We start from the raw sequence: 15,477 nt of genomic DNA, 5'->3' as shown, positions 1-15,477 counted from the left end.
TAGCATACATCTGGCAGGTACATTAATATTTTCATCATTATTTTCCCTTCTGTATGTATCAACTCCCCCCTCCCTCCAACCCCTCCCCAACTTCTGGCACTGCTACATTTACAATCATAAGCAAGTTGTACTGTGTCCGCAACCCACGGCTTAATATTTGCTATTAAAGCCCCTGTAACGTCCGTAATCTCTCCCCGCATCAAATGCCTCAAATATACTTTGTTCTCGTTCGTCTTGCACCTGATCCATTCCACTCAACAGTGCATCCCATTCCCGTTGTCTGTTACTACTGAGTGAGTCATGTCATCATCATCACCTTATTCAAAGCTTATAAGCATTGCATTCCACTCCAATGAGATAGGAGTTCGCCGTAAACCTCTTTGCTCCTCCCTCCTCAACTCCACACCCTCTGCCCTCCCCCATCGCAGTACCTCACCACACCAGATGTCTGGGTCCGGTGGTCTAGCCGACTTACACCTCATTGTTATCGTCCTCTTTGCCAATAAGAGGGCCAAGGCAGCGAAGCGGATCGCTACACTCCTTTTCTTTTCGAAAGGACCCAACCCCAGTATGCTGTATGCCATAGATGTGTATGGCCTTGCTGGTGCTATCTTGGTCAGTTTTTCATGTACTGTTGTCCAGTAGTACCCTAACTTTGGGCAGTCCCACAGCATGTGTATCAGTTGTACGTCGTTAGCTCCACAGCAGGGGCACGTGTCTGTAGCATCGGGGAACATGGTGCGTATCCGGTGTGGAGTGAGGTACGCCCTATGTAATACCATTATCTGAATGAATTTAAATTTTGGGTTCCTCGAAACCTTTTTCGGGAAGTTCAGGATCCTTTCCCATTCTTTGTCCCTAAATTCCCTGCCCACATCCCCCTCCCATCTTTCCCGGGTGGGTTGAAGTGAAATTGCCTTTCCAGTTCTAATGCCACTCGTAATCCATCTTGTCAGATGGCTTCCTGCCCCCATTAAATACTGCATAGTGAGTAGCAGGTTCGCAGGTGGCTCTGTACCAGTTGGCGCCCAGGTCGATGTAATGACATTGTAGCTGACAAGCGTAGCCATATGCCATCATATCTGGGACTCCCATGCCTCCTTGGGCAGTCGGCAGCTGCAGCTTGGCGAGACTAATGCGGCGTCTGCCCGAGCCCCACACCAGCTCTGTTAGTATAGTGTGTATTGTGTGAAATGTGTTTGTGGGAATCAAAATTGGTAGGTTCGTAAAGTAATATATGAGACGTGGCAGTACTACCATTTTAGAGATGGCTACTCTACCGGCCACCGACAGTGGCAGTGTGTTCCAAAACTGCACTTGTGTCTTTAGGGCGTTAATCGCCCTACCCAGGTTTCTGTCCAGCATATCCTTCGTCGCTCGGTATATATGTATCCCCAAGTATTAGAAGGTCGTTGTTGCCCATCGTAAGTAATACGGGGGAAACCGCAGTGGAGCGTTCTCCGCCGTTGCGTCAAAACAATAACCATATGATTTAGTGTCATTTATCGTAAGGCCTGATATCACCCTAAAGTCCTCAAATATTTCTGGCATAGGGTCAAGACAGCCCCGTATGTCCCCTAGGTATAGTATTATGTCATCCGCGTAGGCCGACACCACATGCGTCATTGTATCCCTCCGTATCCCTCTGTGTTGGGCAAAAGTCTGGAGTTTAAGTGATAGGGGTTCCAAAGCTAATATAAACAGCAGGGGCGACAGCGGACAACCCTGTCTAGTACCCTTCGCTATACTCAGAGGCCCAGATATACACTTATTGGTGCGTATCCGGGCAGTCGGATTGGTATACAACAAAGACACCCACGCTATGAACTCGGGCGGTATACCGAATCTGCCGAATGCCGCGAACATATAGTCCCACCTGATGGAATCAAACGCCTGCTTCAGATCTAAGGATATGCACCCCTCCGTACCGTGTGCCGCGTCTTCGTGTTGCAATATCTGGCTGAGTCGTCGCAAGTTCATCGCTGTGCTCCGGCTGGGCACAAAACCGCACTGGTCCGAGTGTATTAATTGTGGGATATAGGGAGCCAGCCGCGCAGCCAAGATCTTACTAAGGATCTTGTAATCCGTATTCAGTAGTGAGAGCGGTCTGTAGTTTGCTAATTGGAGCCCGTCTTTGCCAGGTTTTAAAAGTGAAACTATCAACGCCTGAAGAGTCGTAGGCGGAAGCCCATTGGATTTCAGTGACTCCTGGTATAATACTTGTAGTTGTGGCGCAAGTAAGTCTATATAAGTCCCGTAGAACTCAGCTGGGAAGCTGTCAGTTCAAGGTGTTTTACCCCTCGGTAGAGCCCTGATCGCTTGCCGTATTTCCGCAACCGTAATGGGCTTCGCCAAGTCCCTACTCTGATCCGCCGTTAGTTGTGGCATAGTAAGGTCAGTTATGAAGGACTCCTAGTGCTCGCTCGACAAGTTCGGATGCCACCCATATATTGCCTCATAGTAGTCTCGAAAGGTAGTGTTTATATCAAGTTGTGTCGAAATCAGCGTTCCTTGTTGGTCATTCACTTCCAATATGGGGTTATACATGAGTGTATCTCGTGTCAATCATGCCAGCAAGGGACCCGATCTGTCAGCCTGTGCATGTTGTCTGCATGTATACTCTCTGTGGTCTAGCACCCTTAATTCTTCGAGTAATTCAGCGTGGTGAATATGTGTCTCCTGCAATTGGGTGAGTTGATCGTTCGTACCCGCTGCCTCACTCTCTAGCATTGCCAGCCTCTCCTCTTCCTCTTTAAGTCTTTCCATGGTTGTGTGTCTCATGCCCACTTTCGTACTCATCGCTACGCCTCGTATGGACACTTTAAAGGCGTCTCATTTAATCTGTCTCGAACTAGCTGTACCGGCATTCGTAGTGAAATAATGTGTGATAGCATCTGATAGTGTGGAACTAAAAAACGCATCCTCCAGGAGTTCCGGCGGTAGCCGCCATGTTGGAATCGGAGTCGGGATCCTACCCCAGTGCAGTGTGATTTCTACCGGGTTGTGGTCTGAGAACGTCGTCCCCATATGGGCAGCGGTCACCACAGACCCCAATAATGCCCTAGAGCAGAAGATGCGATCTATCCTAGTGTGTAACTTGTGAGGTGGGGAATAGAAGGTATATTCCTTGTGTAATACATTTTTGCTCCTCCAAACATCTGCCAATTCCCAACCATCCGCCCATTGTGTGAGTGCTTCGGCCTGCCTCCTACTTTCTGTGGCATGTAGTGGAGGATGCGACCTGTCGAGGGAAATATTTAGGACGGCATTATAGTCTCCTCCAATCACCCAGTCATACTCCGTCCACGTAGCTAGCACTCTGCTAATTGTGGCTAGGAACGACAACTGGTCCGTGTTTGGTGCATATACACTGCCGATCACTATAGGTGAACCGTCTAGTGTCCCACGCACAAACACATATCTACCCTCTGTGTCCACTCTTTGCTCTAACACCTTGAAGGGAACTGATTTTTTTATCCAAACCGCTGCACCTCTCGAACGCAGAATAAGTAGTGGCGAATAATTGGCCCCTCCATTTTTTATGTAGTTTAGCGCTCTCTGCACCATTGAGGTGGGTCTCCTGGAGGTAAGCTATGGTCACCCGTCTGCGGTTTAGCTGTGCTAGAATTCTATGCCGCTTGTGTACAGATCCCATACCCCTCACATTCCAGGTGCATATCTTATATGTGCTAGGAGTCTCCATGACAGTGTGTGTCCATTACATATGTCAAACCCAGTACAACCCGCGTGTAGTGTATGTGCACATGAATAATGCGTGCCTCAGTTGCATTAAACTCTCTAACCTTGAGGTCCCCATCTGAAAAGAGCCGGGGACCAAACATCAAAGCCCAACGTGGGCAACAAATAAACAAAAGCATGCCTGCGCCCTGGGGGGTGTGGTCGGACACACGCACTCACTAGGTGTCCGCCGGCAAATACAGCGATTCACCCTATATCTAGTATGTACCCAGTTCCCCGCTTACCCACCGCCGTCGACAGACATCAACATAATTTGAAAACTATTGACCGATCCTGACAGTTCCGTGTGTGAGTCAGAGGTGGTGCCCCTGTCCGCTCTAGTCCTAGCATCATGTGCTGCCAATGCATCTGTCGTGAGCAAAGTCCCAGCTGAGTTCGACCTTCACCTGGCTGGTGTCCTCCGCCCTTTCGCACTAGTTTTCTCCGTGAAAATGTCCCGAGTGGTGGATTGCGTTGCTCCTTGGCGAGATGGCCCGCCCTCTTGTTCTTCCTCCATGAGATCTTGCGTGTGCAGTGGCGTCCGTGCTACTTCCATCCACTCCGAAGCCTCCTCAGGGGATTCTAAAAAGTATGTTTTGTTTCCATGCATAATTTTTAGGCGGGCTGGAAAGAGGAGGGCATACTTCAGGTTATGGTCTCGTAGTTTGCGTTTCACTCCCAGGAAAGTCGATCTTGCCTTTTGGACTGCCGGGGTGAAGTCCGGGTATATAGATATCGTCTTGTTCTCGAACTTCAAAGGGGCTTTCTCCCTGGCCGCCCGCAGCTCTGAGTCTCTGTCTTTATAGTGTAGGAGGCGTGCAATTAGAGGCCGTGGCGGTGCCCCCGGTTTCGGCGGTTTTGGAGGCATTCTGTGAGCCCGTTCCACACTGTATAGGGGAGTAAGGTCAGTAGGTCCCACCACAGATTTCAGCCAATCCTCCACAAACTGCGTTGGGTTTCTCCCTTCGCTGCGTTCCGGGACGCCTAGTATGCGAACATTATTTCGGCGCGAGCGCCCTTCTGCCTCGTCCACTCTATCTCTCAGTGTCTCAATCTGCCGTTCCATATTCTCCAATCTCGTGGAGTGTTGTGTTTGTTGCGGGATCAGATCGTCTAGAGCAAGTTTGTGTTCTGTGACTTTCCCCGCCAATTTGTTGTGGTCAGCCTTCAGGAGTGACAGCCCCGTGGACATTGCATCCATCCGTGATTCCAATGCTTCCCTAGACGCCCTTATTTCCGCCAAAATGAGGTCCAACTTAGCATCTTGCGTGTCTTTACCCGTTGGAGGAATGTGGACATTGCATCCATCCGTGATTCCAATGCTTCCCTAGACGCCCTTATTTCCGCCAAAATGAGGTCCAACTTAGCATCTTGCGTGTCTTTACCCGTTGGAGGAATGATTTCGTTGTTGGAAGAAGCCAGTGGGTCCTCAGAGCCAGTAGATTGTTGGTCGGCGTTCGCCCCATGGTCCTGTTGTTTGAGCCTGTTTCTTCCCATGCTGTCACAGTGGGTTGGCGCCACGTTCAGGAGTCCAGGTATGCGATTGGTTCACACGTTGTCGTTGTCGGCGCTATTCGAGCACTGCTCCCAGATGCGGGGATAGCCGGTGGCTAAAGTGCACCGCAGCAGACAAGCCAAGTGAAGCAGAGGCCGCGGGGGCACGCCCACCCGCTCCAATCAGACCGTGCTCGTACTGCACATACCTCGTGCCCCGGTCCTGTTCCCCCTCTGTTATGTCAGCGGGAGAGGGGAGGAGGGCGCCCGTCCTGTGTTGCTGACTGCAGCCTAGCACAAGGGCTACCTGCCGCTACCCCTGCAGTGTTCAGAGTGGTTGTATGGGTCAGCAGTGCTATTGCTGCCGTGACACAGTGAATACCAAAGGTACAACGACGGACCCTTCCTAATGTCAGCACCTGACTATTTTTCGCCCCAAATAATAATTCACCCCAAGATAACTAGAGGGAAGTGTGTGCACACTGACTAGCACCCATCGTTACTGTGCTGATTCCTTATGGAATTGTATACAAGTTAAACAACTGCAAAGGTGCACCACAAAAAACAATGAGCAAATTCCAATGCTATTAATAAGCATGAAAAAGAACGTTTTGCATTGACAGAATGTTGTTAATCTTCCAATGATCTTTATTTTCAATGTATTCAAAAAAACAATGTACAGCCGACGCGTTTCGTCCCAAGCTGGGACTTCTTCAGGGCTTTTGTAAATGTGAGCTGTCTCATAAGGAGTGAGAATATGTCGAGATTGAAGAGTCTGGACCACGTATTCACAGATTCAATCATCCAATGTGCATCTATTGATGTATGAAATTTCTGATGTTTCCTTTTCTCATTCAGTATGGAACAAACCGGGTTGTACTATGTATCTATTTATTGGGTCGGGACTAGGTCAGTAGGCAGTGAGAACTCTTCAAGAATTCATATGTTTGAACATCTTATGCATGTTCTGTAATAATAACAATGTGACAGGGGACAAAGAAGTCCTATAAGTCCCCAGAAGAAGGAGGTGGGCACTGTATTCCAGCAGGCCGCTTGTGTTCAAAGCAGCCGGCGCCCATCCACCAAACCTACGTCCCGCCGAAACACCCACAAGATCGCTGTGTTTAGTGACACAGTTTTATGGTGGGTCGCAACTCCCCGCTGCCCCTCTGAGGAAGCACCGGTCAGTGTGCTGCATGCAGGCAGAACGGACAGCAACATCGATCCCTCAGTCATGCAAATTAAGGCAGCAGTGCAGTCCCCTTATTTTAGCCCTTGGGGACACAGCGTCTCAGCAGAGCTTCGATAGACAGACGTTCCCGGGCAGTTGAGAGCATTCTGCGGTGCACAGGCGTATATCTGTCTTCCTCGGCGCACTACCAAATGGCGCCCGACGGCTTGTGAGCCGGGATCCGAGGCACTCTCCCCGTCCGTCCCAGTGGTGAGGAATCCGTTCAGATCTCCGGGCCTTCCTCTACACCAACGCATCCCCCAGCGCCCTCTCCCCGTGTCACTCACTGCATCTGGGACGCCGCCGGGGCTGGTGTCGCGGGATTGCTATTGTCGGGTCGGCAACTTGTTTCTGTGTCTCACCGCGATGGCTCACTCTGAGCCCTCGGCACGGCGCAATTCCGTATAGGTGCTCCGTGGGGTCGTCTGCCGTCTGACACGCTCACAGCGGGTCGCGGTGTATACACCCTTAGGCACCGGGTCGATGTCGCTGCCCGTGCCCCGCACCAGGATCGGCTGCGCCCTCCACTCCAGACCGCGGCTTCCGTTGTCCAGCGAGGCCGCACAGTTCTCGGCAGCGCCTCTCCCGTTTCCGGATTCGGAATCGCACCCACGGTTGTTGTCGCTGATTCCACACTCCGACTTAAGCAATGGGGCGACAGCGGGAGCCCAAGGGGAACAGGGGTCACAGGATATTTAGCATATAGTTAGGGTATGAGACGGAGCTGAGTCAGTTCACGTCCTCCATACTTGGCCCGTAGCCACGCCCCCGTCTTCCTATACTTATACGATTGGCTGATCAAGAGTGCAAGCAGTCAACAATATTTGCAAGACTTTAAGAAGGTAATCCACCTTCTACACAAGCTAGGCTTAACACTCAACTCTACAAAATCCCACCTCCAATATTTTCAAGTGCAGCCGTTCCTTGGCACAACATTAGACTCTATCACAGCCATAGCTTATCCCGGTCCTGCAAGAGGTCAAAGGTTTCAGCTTGCATTGCCTCTTTTTTAACCACATTGTAATGTAACAGTCAAAACAGTGTGGAGCCTTTTAGGTATGATGTCCTCATGTATCTCCATATTACCACATGCACGACTGCATATGCGCACCCTACAACAACACCTTCAGTCACAATGGTCTCAGGCAGAGAGGCATGAACAAGATCTAGTGTTGATCTAGTGGTGGTATGACCAGCGACCCATCGCTCTCTGCAGTGGTGGAACAGCAACTGTCTGTTACAGGGTTGGCCCCCTTCCGCACGTGACCATTACAACAGATGCATCTTTACACGGTTGGGGACACACATATGCAAGATCTCACAGTGCGCGGTCAGTGATCCCCAATGCAGAAATGTCTCAACCTCAATCATCTAGAGATTCTTGGGATTCAATTAACTCTCAAAGCTTTTCAACAGCTCCTTCACCATAAGGTGGTTCTAGTCCACACTAGCAATATGACCGCCATGTATTACATTCAGAAATGACGAGGCACACACTCCAAACAGCTCTCTCGTATAGCAGAGTGCAAATGGCTCTGGGCCATACATCACAACATCCACCTCCTAGAGGAATACCTACCAGGGATGGTCAACGACTTTGCAGATGTGCTCAGCAGGCTGCAGCAGCAGGTACACGACTGGGAAATCAATAAAACACTGCTCCACTCATACTTCCAACGGAGGGGAGCTCTGAAGATAGGCCTCTCCGCCACACACCAGAAAGCAAAATGCCAAAGCTTTGCCACCAGATTTCCTCACCCACAATTCAAAGGATATCGCCAATGAATCAGCTGGTCAGGTATATTTGCTTACATATTTCCTCCTTATTCCTTACGTGGTTCAGAAGCTCACACAAACATCCCTTACACTAATTCTAATAGCCCCAAAATGGGCTCGACCAGCATAGTTCACAACACTGCCTCAGCTTTCAGTTCTGCCACATGAGAAGCTGCCCATCTTGCTGCGTCTTCTAACTCTGGAACAGGGAAGGGTTGCAGATCCCAACTCCAAGCAACTAAATCTAGCAATCAGGCTCCTGAAATCTTAGAATTTGGGTCCCGCAATCTTTCACAAAAATGTATGAACAGTCTAAAACAAGTTCTTAGACCTACCACAGGGTATGTTACGCAGCTAAATGAACGAGATTTGTGCATTATTGTTCAGCAAATCAAACAACGATCCCCTATGGTACAAGACATTATTTCCTGCTTACTCCATTTACAACAAGCAGGTCTTGCATACACCTCTATTAGGTTACACTTAGCAGCACTTGCTTCATTCATGCAAAACAGGCAACACATGTCTTTGTTTAAGATTCCAGATATTAAAGCCTTTATGGAGGGATTAAATAGTAATTTCTCCCTCCATCCCACCAGTCTGGAATCTCAATATTGTTCTCCCCAGGTTTATAGGTCGCCCTTTTGTACCACTACATTCATGCGATATACAGTTACTCATATGGAAGGAGTCATTCTTAGTGGCTATAACATCTCTCAGATGGATAAGTGAACTTCAAGCACCCACTCTAGAAGTACCTGTGTTCTAAATCCGTCCAGATAAATTGGTACTAAGAACAAACACCACATTTCTCCCTAAAGTAGTTTAATCTTTTGAAGTAAAGCAGACCATTCAGCTGCAAGTATTCTTTCCAAAACCAGACTCCGTGGTGGAAGAGTTGTAACATACTAGATGTCAAAAGAGCAGTAATATACCTAGTTGACAGGACATGGGGCCAGATGTATGACCATGATTTGCGGTCACAAAAGGGATTTCGGCCCCTGTGCGACCGCAAAATAGGTCCGCCCAATGTACTAACCCTGTTTTGCGAGTCACTAACCTATTAGCGACTCTCAAAATAGGGTTAGAGACTTGCTATTAGGAAAGGGAGTGCCAAGGGCGTCACTTCCTAATAGCGAGTCCTTACCCAATGTATCATTGTTTTGCGACCGCACTGCTTGGAATTTTGCACTGATCCCTCCGTCTTTGTATCGTACCCATTAAATCTCGCCATAATATTTAGTTTTAAATACATGCATTTTTCTTTGTTCCACTGTTGTTCTTTAGACCCCTCAGGAGGATTATGTAGAAGCAGCAGTCAAGCAAGCCTTACAAATTCACCTGTCTGGTGCACCTGGTGATCTCCTCATTTTCATGCCCGGACAAGAAGATATTGAGGTGAGATGTAAATCATTTTTCACGTAACCTAGCCATAAACTAGCCACATTTTATAATCTCCTTGTAGGAAGCTGGCTCTGTATATACTATACCAAAGTAAAGTATAGTGTGCACAGAGCCCAGTGGACTCCTAAAGGTATAAAAGAGGCTTAAGTAGATAATACCTTTCTCTCTTGTGTGGTAGTGTGGTTGAGCAGTCAGGGGCTTATCAGAGGGTAGTGTTCAGCATTTGTTGTACACACTCAGGCAAGAAATGATGTCACATGCTCAAAGACTGAATCCAGACCAATTGTTTGTATACAAAGTTTTTGTTTTATTTCTAGAACCAAGATTTACTTAGTAGCAGGTAAGTTATTTTTTTATACCATGCTACTTTTCAAAATACAGTGAGCACTGGTGTTGTAGGAACAGTCCAGTTACTTTTGCAGTTGCGAAAATGATTTGTAATTGGTTCAAAAATACTTGAAAGTACTTTCAGATTATTTTGTAGTTACCTTTATTGTTAGCCATGGAACAAACCACTAACAGAGTTTAAGCAAGATAGGGCATCAGTAAGCAGGTTATCTCTTTTAAAGGCACTAAGTTACTTTTGTTGCAGTATAAAACAGTTCAACACTTAGAGGTTTTTTCAGAGAAAACCCACCGAACAATCCTATGGGGAAAAACGAAGTATTGGGTTTACAGGTAAGTAAATGGTTTTGGATACGGAGTTTTGGTGGGAAGTGGGGAGGGGGTATAGAGCCATGGTTCGGGTTGGCACTAAAGGGACACCACCAGCGGCACTAGGGCAGCCAGGTGCAGAGTGCCAATGTTGGCCAATTGGGCTAGGGGGCACCTCTGTTGGTGGCTGCTCACGGGCAGGCCACTTGGTCTTGGGTGTTAAACTCCTGGGGTTAAGGTAATTGAAAAAGGGGGTCCCAGGTTGGCACCAAGTCCACACTACCAGAGGCGGAGGGGCGGCCGCATGCAAGGTGCTCTGGTGGCGTCCGGAGTCCAATGCTTTCCTATGGAGGATGTCGAGGAAAAGGACTGCAGGCTGGAGCCAGAAGACTGGACGAAAGGAACCAATGACTGGAGGATGAAGAGTTGCTGGACACCAAGACACCATTGGTCAGGCACCTTAGGACTTTTGGGAGGGGGGGGCTGCGGGTACAGGAGTGTACTTTCGTGTTGGGTTCAACTCACTGGTTCCGGTCGCAGTTGTTCCAGCCCCAACTCCCCTCAATCTCAGTTACTGCACGAACGAAGACAGTCTAGTTCCCCCTCCCAATGCCTTGACCCTCCGTGCCCCACGTAGATAAAAAGCATGAGTAGACAACGCACTGGGGGAAGGTAGGAAAATTAAAGGAATACAAGGGCAGGAGTGGGTAACCAATGAAATGATCTCCACAAGACTTCTCAGGGTCTCCAGGCAAACCCCAAAAGGCTTCTGTGTTGGAAGAGCAAAAGAACAGTGAATAAGTACCCACAAAGAACAGGATGGGTTAACGACCAAGCACCATCAATACAAGAAGAATATCTCTGTCTCACTCCCTCTCTTTTCTGTGCTTGACTCCACAAATATCCAATGGGTACGCTCACCAATATTATGTCCAGAGCGGAGAAAGAAAACATACCCAGTCTGTTTTCAGGGAAAACACAACACTCCATACAAAGCCAAGGGGATTACTGAAAACGCTGGAAAAAGCAAGAAATGCAAAAAACCCGCACCTGAAAATCAGGAATGTTCCAAAAGGTAATGGGACAAAACCAGAAAAGGACAGCAAGATTATCGGGCAACTCAAAAACCCCGATAGTGTGCTGCAAGTCCAAGTCCTAAATAGGTGATCAGCACATCTTCAATCCAGCAAGAACAAAAGGCAATCTGAAAAGCCGGTACGATAATCCAGTTTGCAAATAATCCAGAACAGGACAAGCACCGTAAACAACAAGGCGTCAGCGAAACGTTTACGGCCAGAATCCTTCCAGGGCAGGAACCGGAAGTGAACCCAAGCACAGAGGAGAAGCAAGGCGGCTTAGAAATACTTTTTGTTGCCACCCATAGGACGTACTGCGACTGCGTGCAAAAAGGAGGCTGAAAGAAACCCCCAGGAAGAGCAGTAATAGAAAAAAGACGGCATGCAACTCCCCTTAATTCAAGGAGGAGCCCCACACACGAGGCAAAGAGGTAAGGAAAAGAAGTCAGACTGTAACAGCAGTTGGGACCCTTCGGGATGTGGCTGCAGGTGTCGAGGAGAAGGTCGGTGGAGGTTGTACAACACTGGAACAGAGGCCAAGATCGCCGGGGGAACCTCGCTAGGGTGTAGGGCCCCTTGAACTCCGGCTGTGGCGTTGGGTGCAAAGTGGTGTGGATTCGCAGATCCTGCTGGATCTGGAGTCCTGGCTTGGATTGGTGTTGGACAAATCCAGTGGCCACGGGAAACCAGAGTTCTTTGGGAAGGCAGGGCAAGTTGCAGAGGTACTTGGAGGCTGCTGGCTGCAAGACACGCCGGTTTCAGCTTGCAGGTGTTTCGGAGCAGGAGACAGGCTGGTAGGGCTGGGGTTAAAGCAGTGGCTGTCGTCCTCCTCTTCTGCAGCACAGCTCTTCGGTCCTTCTTTTTGTCACGTCATATCTGGTTTTCTGGGACTGCATTTAGGTGGTGTTTTAGGGGTCTCGAGGTAGTAGCCAATAGGCTACTGTCCTTAGAGTAACTACAGCCTTAGGGTTAGGAAAATGGAGTCGCACACTGCTTATACACCAGCGGGATCGCCCCATCGGCAACCCCAGAACATGGCCTATCCCTGCTGATGAGGGGTGATACCCCGAAACACGTCTCCAGGGATGGCGAAGACAGCAGAAGATCGAAAGATGATGCATCGCGGAACACATAACTACATTAACCAGAGTCCTTAGGGGCGACACTGCCGGTGTGTGAGTAGTGTGCGACCCCACCCCCTTTTTTTACAGCCTTAGGGTGCTCAACCCATGTGGGGGGGTGGGCACTATCCTTGTCCCTGATTGGAGGGTGTCTGCCATCTGCAAGATGGCAGGCATTGAAGGGTGGGCTTCATCTCGCCTCCCCCACCTAAGGGGTGGGGTTGGCAGAGGTGGGCACACCTTTTGGTCAGTTCTACTTTTTCCTGCCTGTCTTCCAGCCAAACAGTGGGTGAGTCAAGAAGGGGGCCTGCTCTTGACAGCAGGAGAGGCTCGGGTCACTTTGTAAAGGCGGCAATGTCTTTAAAGCTCCCCGGCCATAAATGGCTCATCCTAACCTGGGGAGGTGTGAATACATCTGCCAAAGAAAGGCTTTGTTCCTGGTCTCAGGGTTCGAAGGCTCTCACCCCAAGGATCCAGAAACTCATCTCGTGGTGGCAGGCCGGGGTGGGGGAGGGGCTCACCAGTCAGAGGCAGTTTTGGGTTAGGCGTCCCCTCTAGAAGGGACCTCCGAGTGCAAAGAATAATACATTTGACATTGGGATCAGTGCAGGCTTATTATTCTGAGATGTTTGCTACCAAACATCTCAGGATTCCGTAAAGCCATTATTGTGCTAAGAAATTTGTAATGACCAGTATCCAGACCACATACTCAGGATTACTTTGCTGAGCACCCATAATATCTAAGAATGGACTTAGATATTATAGGGACCTGTCTGTTCATGCAGCTAGGACCTTATATGAGACATAGTGCACCCTGCCTTAGTGGTGACTTACCTAGGCCTCATGCAGTGCTGGGCAGATATGTGCCATGTCAACTCTTCACTTTTAGCTCCACTAAAACATGCAGGTCTCTGCGGGTAGCATAATACATGCTGCAGCCCCCAGAGGCCTTCCCCTTGATACCATAGGTACCTTTTACAAGGGGCTTACATGTAGGCCAGATGTGTGCCAATTGTGGAAACATTGGTACAGTTTCTGGAAAGAACACATGCCCTGGGAACCTGATTGGCAGGGACCCAGGGCAGGGCACACTCAGTCAAATTACATCGGGTATCTTGACAAAAAAGTTAGGGGCAACTATGCAGAAAGTTAACTTTCCAACACTCCTTAGCAACTCTTTTCTCCCTATTTCTCATTCTTTACTCCCTTATTTTTTCTCACAGGCCACATGTGTGATGTCCATTTCTAATGAGAAAGCTAGTGGAAAAAACCACAGTCATGGTAAAGTCAATTTTCAAAGAACGTTTGCACCGAACGTTTTGAAGTTCTTTGGCAGTATTTTATGGCATAAGGGTTGAGGGGCCTTAGGCACTCAGGAAACCCTACGAATCATAACTAATTTGAAAATAAGCATTGATGTGTGATTGATGTAGCTCTCTCTGCTTTCACTCACCCCAAATACCTTGCTAACATCAAAATCATGTATACCTGAAAACCAAGAACGTGTAGACTTTTGTGCTATCACTGGTGAGCTTGCTGAGCTCGAATCGATATGTACATGGCGTCGCAACCCAAACAGTCTTTTGCCTTGAATACTTTCAGAATCTGAAAGAAACCCTTAGTCATAGATTCCTTCCCTTAGAATTACCCCAGGCGTCAGACTGGATCCGGAAAGTTTTTTCATCAGCAGTACCTCTGCACGTAGGAAAGTGCCGTCGGTCGGCTCCGAGTCCGTTGTTGTCGCAGGGATGACGTTGCAGTACCTACTTAGACGCCGCATTCGCGCGATGACATCAGTTCTTTCTTTTTCCGAGCCAGCCAGCGTATATCTGGAGAGAGCGGTACCTCTAAGTCACTTTTTGTGACTTTTGTCAACGTCTTTTGAGTCACGAACGACTACTGGTGCACGTCAGGGATGCCTGGCTTCAAGGCTTGCAGTTCCTGTAACCTACTGATGTCGGTGACGGATCCGCACCGCGGGTGCCTCTTTTGCCTGGAGCGTGACCAAGACCACAAGTCGTGCTCCGACTGCGGATCCATGGCTCCGAAGGCCTTATGGGAGCAGTTCCGAAACTTCTTGAGCGCCAGCAGTTGGCTCCATGCCGTTCGAGATCCCGGTCGAGAGGGAGGTAGAGGGACCGGTCGCGGAGCCATCATCACTCTTCCAAGTCTGCGCACTCTGGGTCAGGGAAGTCGAAGCACCAGAAAAAGTCGAAGAAGCATGTGGGCGGTGCCCCTCCCACTGCTCTGCGTGCGGAGCCTGAAGGGTCGACTCAGGGTTTCCCTCTCTTCCCGAGACCCCGAGTGACTCCTGCCCAGCTTCGTAAGTTCTACGAGGTGATGCACACCATCTTTGGGCGCCCAACCCCACTGCCACGCCTTTGGGCCCCGCAGACTCGGTTGGGGGGCCTAGGCCTACGCCGCTGGGGGTTCCGGCGCCGCAGGCCCCCCTTGGATCCAGGCCTGGATCCGGATCAGGGCCAGTTGACCTCATTGTGCCTCCACCGGCACCACTTCCTTCGGTACTGCGACCGCATTCGTCGCCAGCCTCCATCCTGATATGGACACGGAGCTAGACTGACGTCGCCCGACCCCGGATCCGGTCCCGAGCGGGGTTATTAGGCCCCTGTTCACTCCTGAGGTCCCTTTAAGTCTAGATTGGCACCCAGAGGACAAGGAGGAGGACTGAGAGGGGTCAGATGACCCTCTGACCAACCAGTTGGAGTATTACCCGGACTGGAGAGAGGACCTGGGGGGTGCCAGTGGTCTTGATACATCGCCTGACGTTAGCATGTTGTCTCCTCCTAACATGGCTACGGAGGGGGGAGCGTCATACGCATTGGTGTTGCGTAGGGCTGCCGAAGCTCTCAACCTTGAGCTTCCCACCGTGTCAGTCAGGACTAACCTTCTGACAGAGGTGCTTCAACCATAAGCAAGCTCTTCGGAACCCCTGCTTCTGTGTAATGAGGCCCTCACCAACATC

At 49.5% G+C, this 15,477-nt stretch overlaps 1 protein-coding gene across 1 annotated transcript in view; it reads left to right on the top strand.

Annotated features, from left to right (window-relative positions):
• Positions 1-15,477, top strand: part of DHX38 (DEAH-box helicase 38) — a 1,077,951-nt gene that overhangs the window by 716,058 nt on the left and 346,416 nt on the right. Inside the window, exon 16 of the mRNA XM_078670369.1 lies at positions 9,527-9,637. Within this exon, the coding sequence (XP_078526495.1) occupies positions 9,527-9,637 (111 nt within the window). The remainder of the gene's footprint in view (positions 1-9,526; positions 9,638-15,477) is intronic.

Source organism: Lissotriton helveticus, chromosome 12, assembly GCF_964261635.1.
Source record: "Lissotriton helveticus chromosome 12, aLisHel1.1, whole genome shotgun sequence".
Taxonomy (NCBI): Eukaryota; Metazoa; Chordata; class Amphibia; order Caudata; family Salamandridae; genus Lissotriton; species Lissotriton helveticus.
Note: the sequence above shows the minus strand (reverse complement) of the source record. Positions and strands in the feature narration are given on the sequence as shown.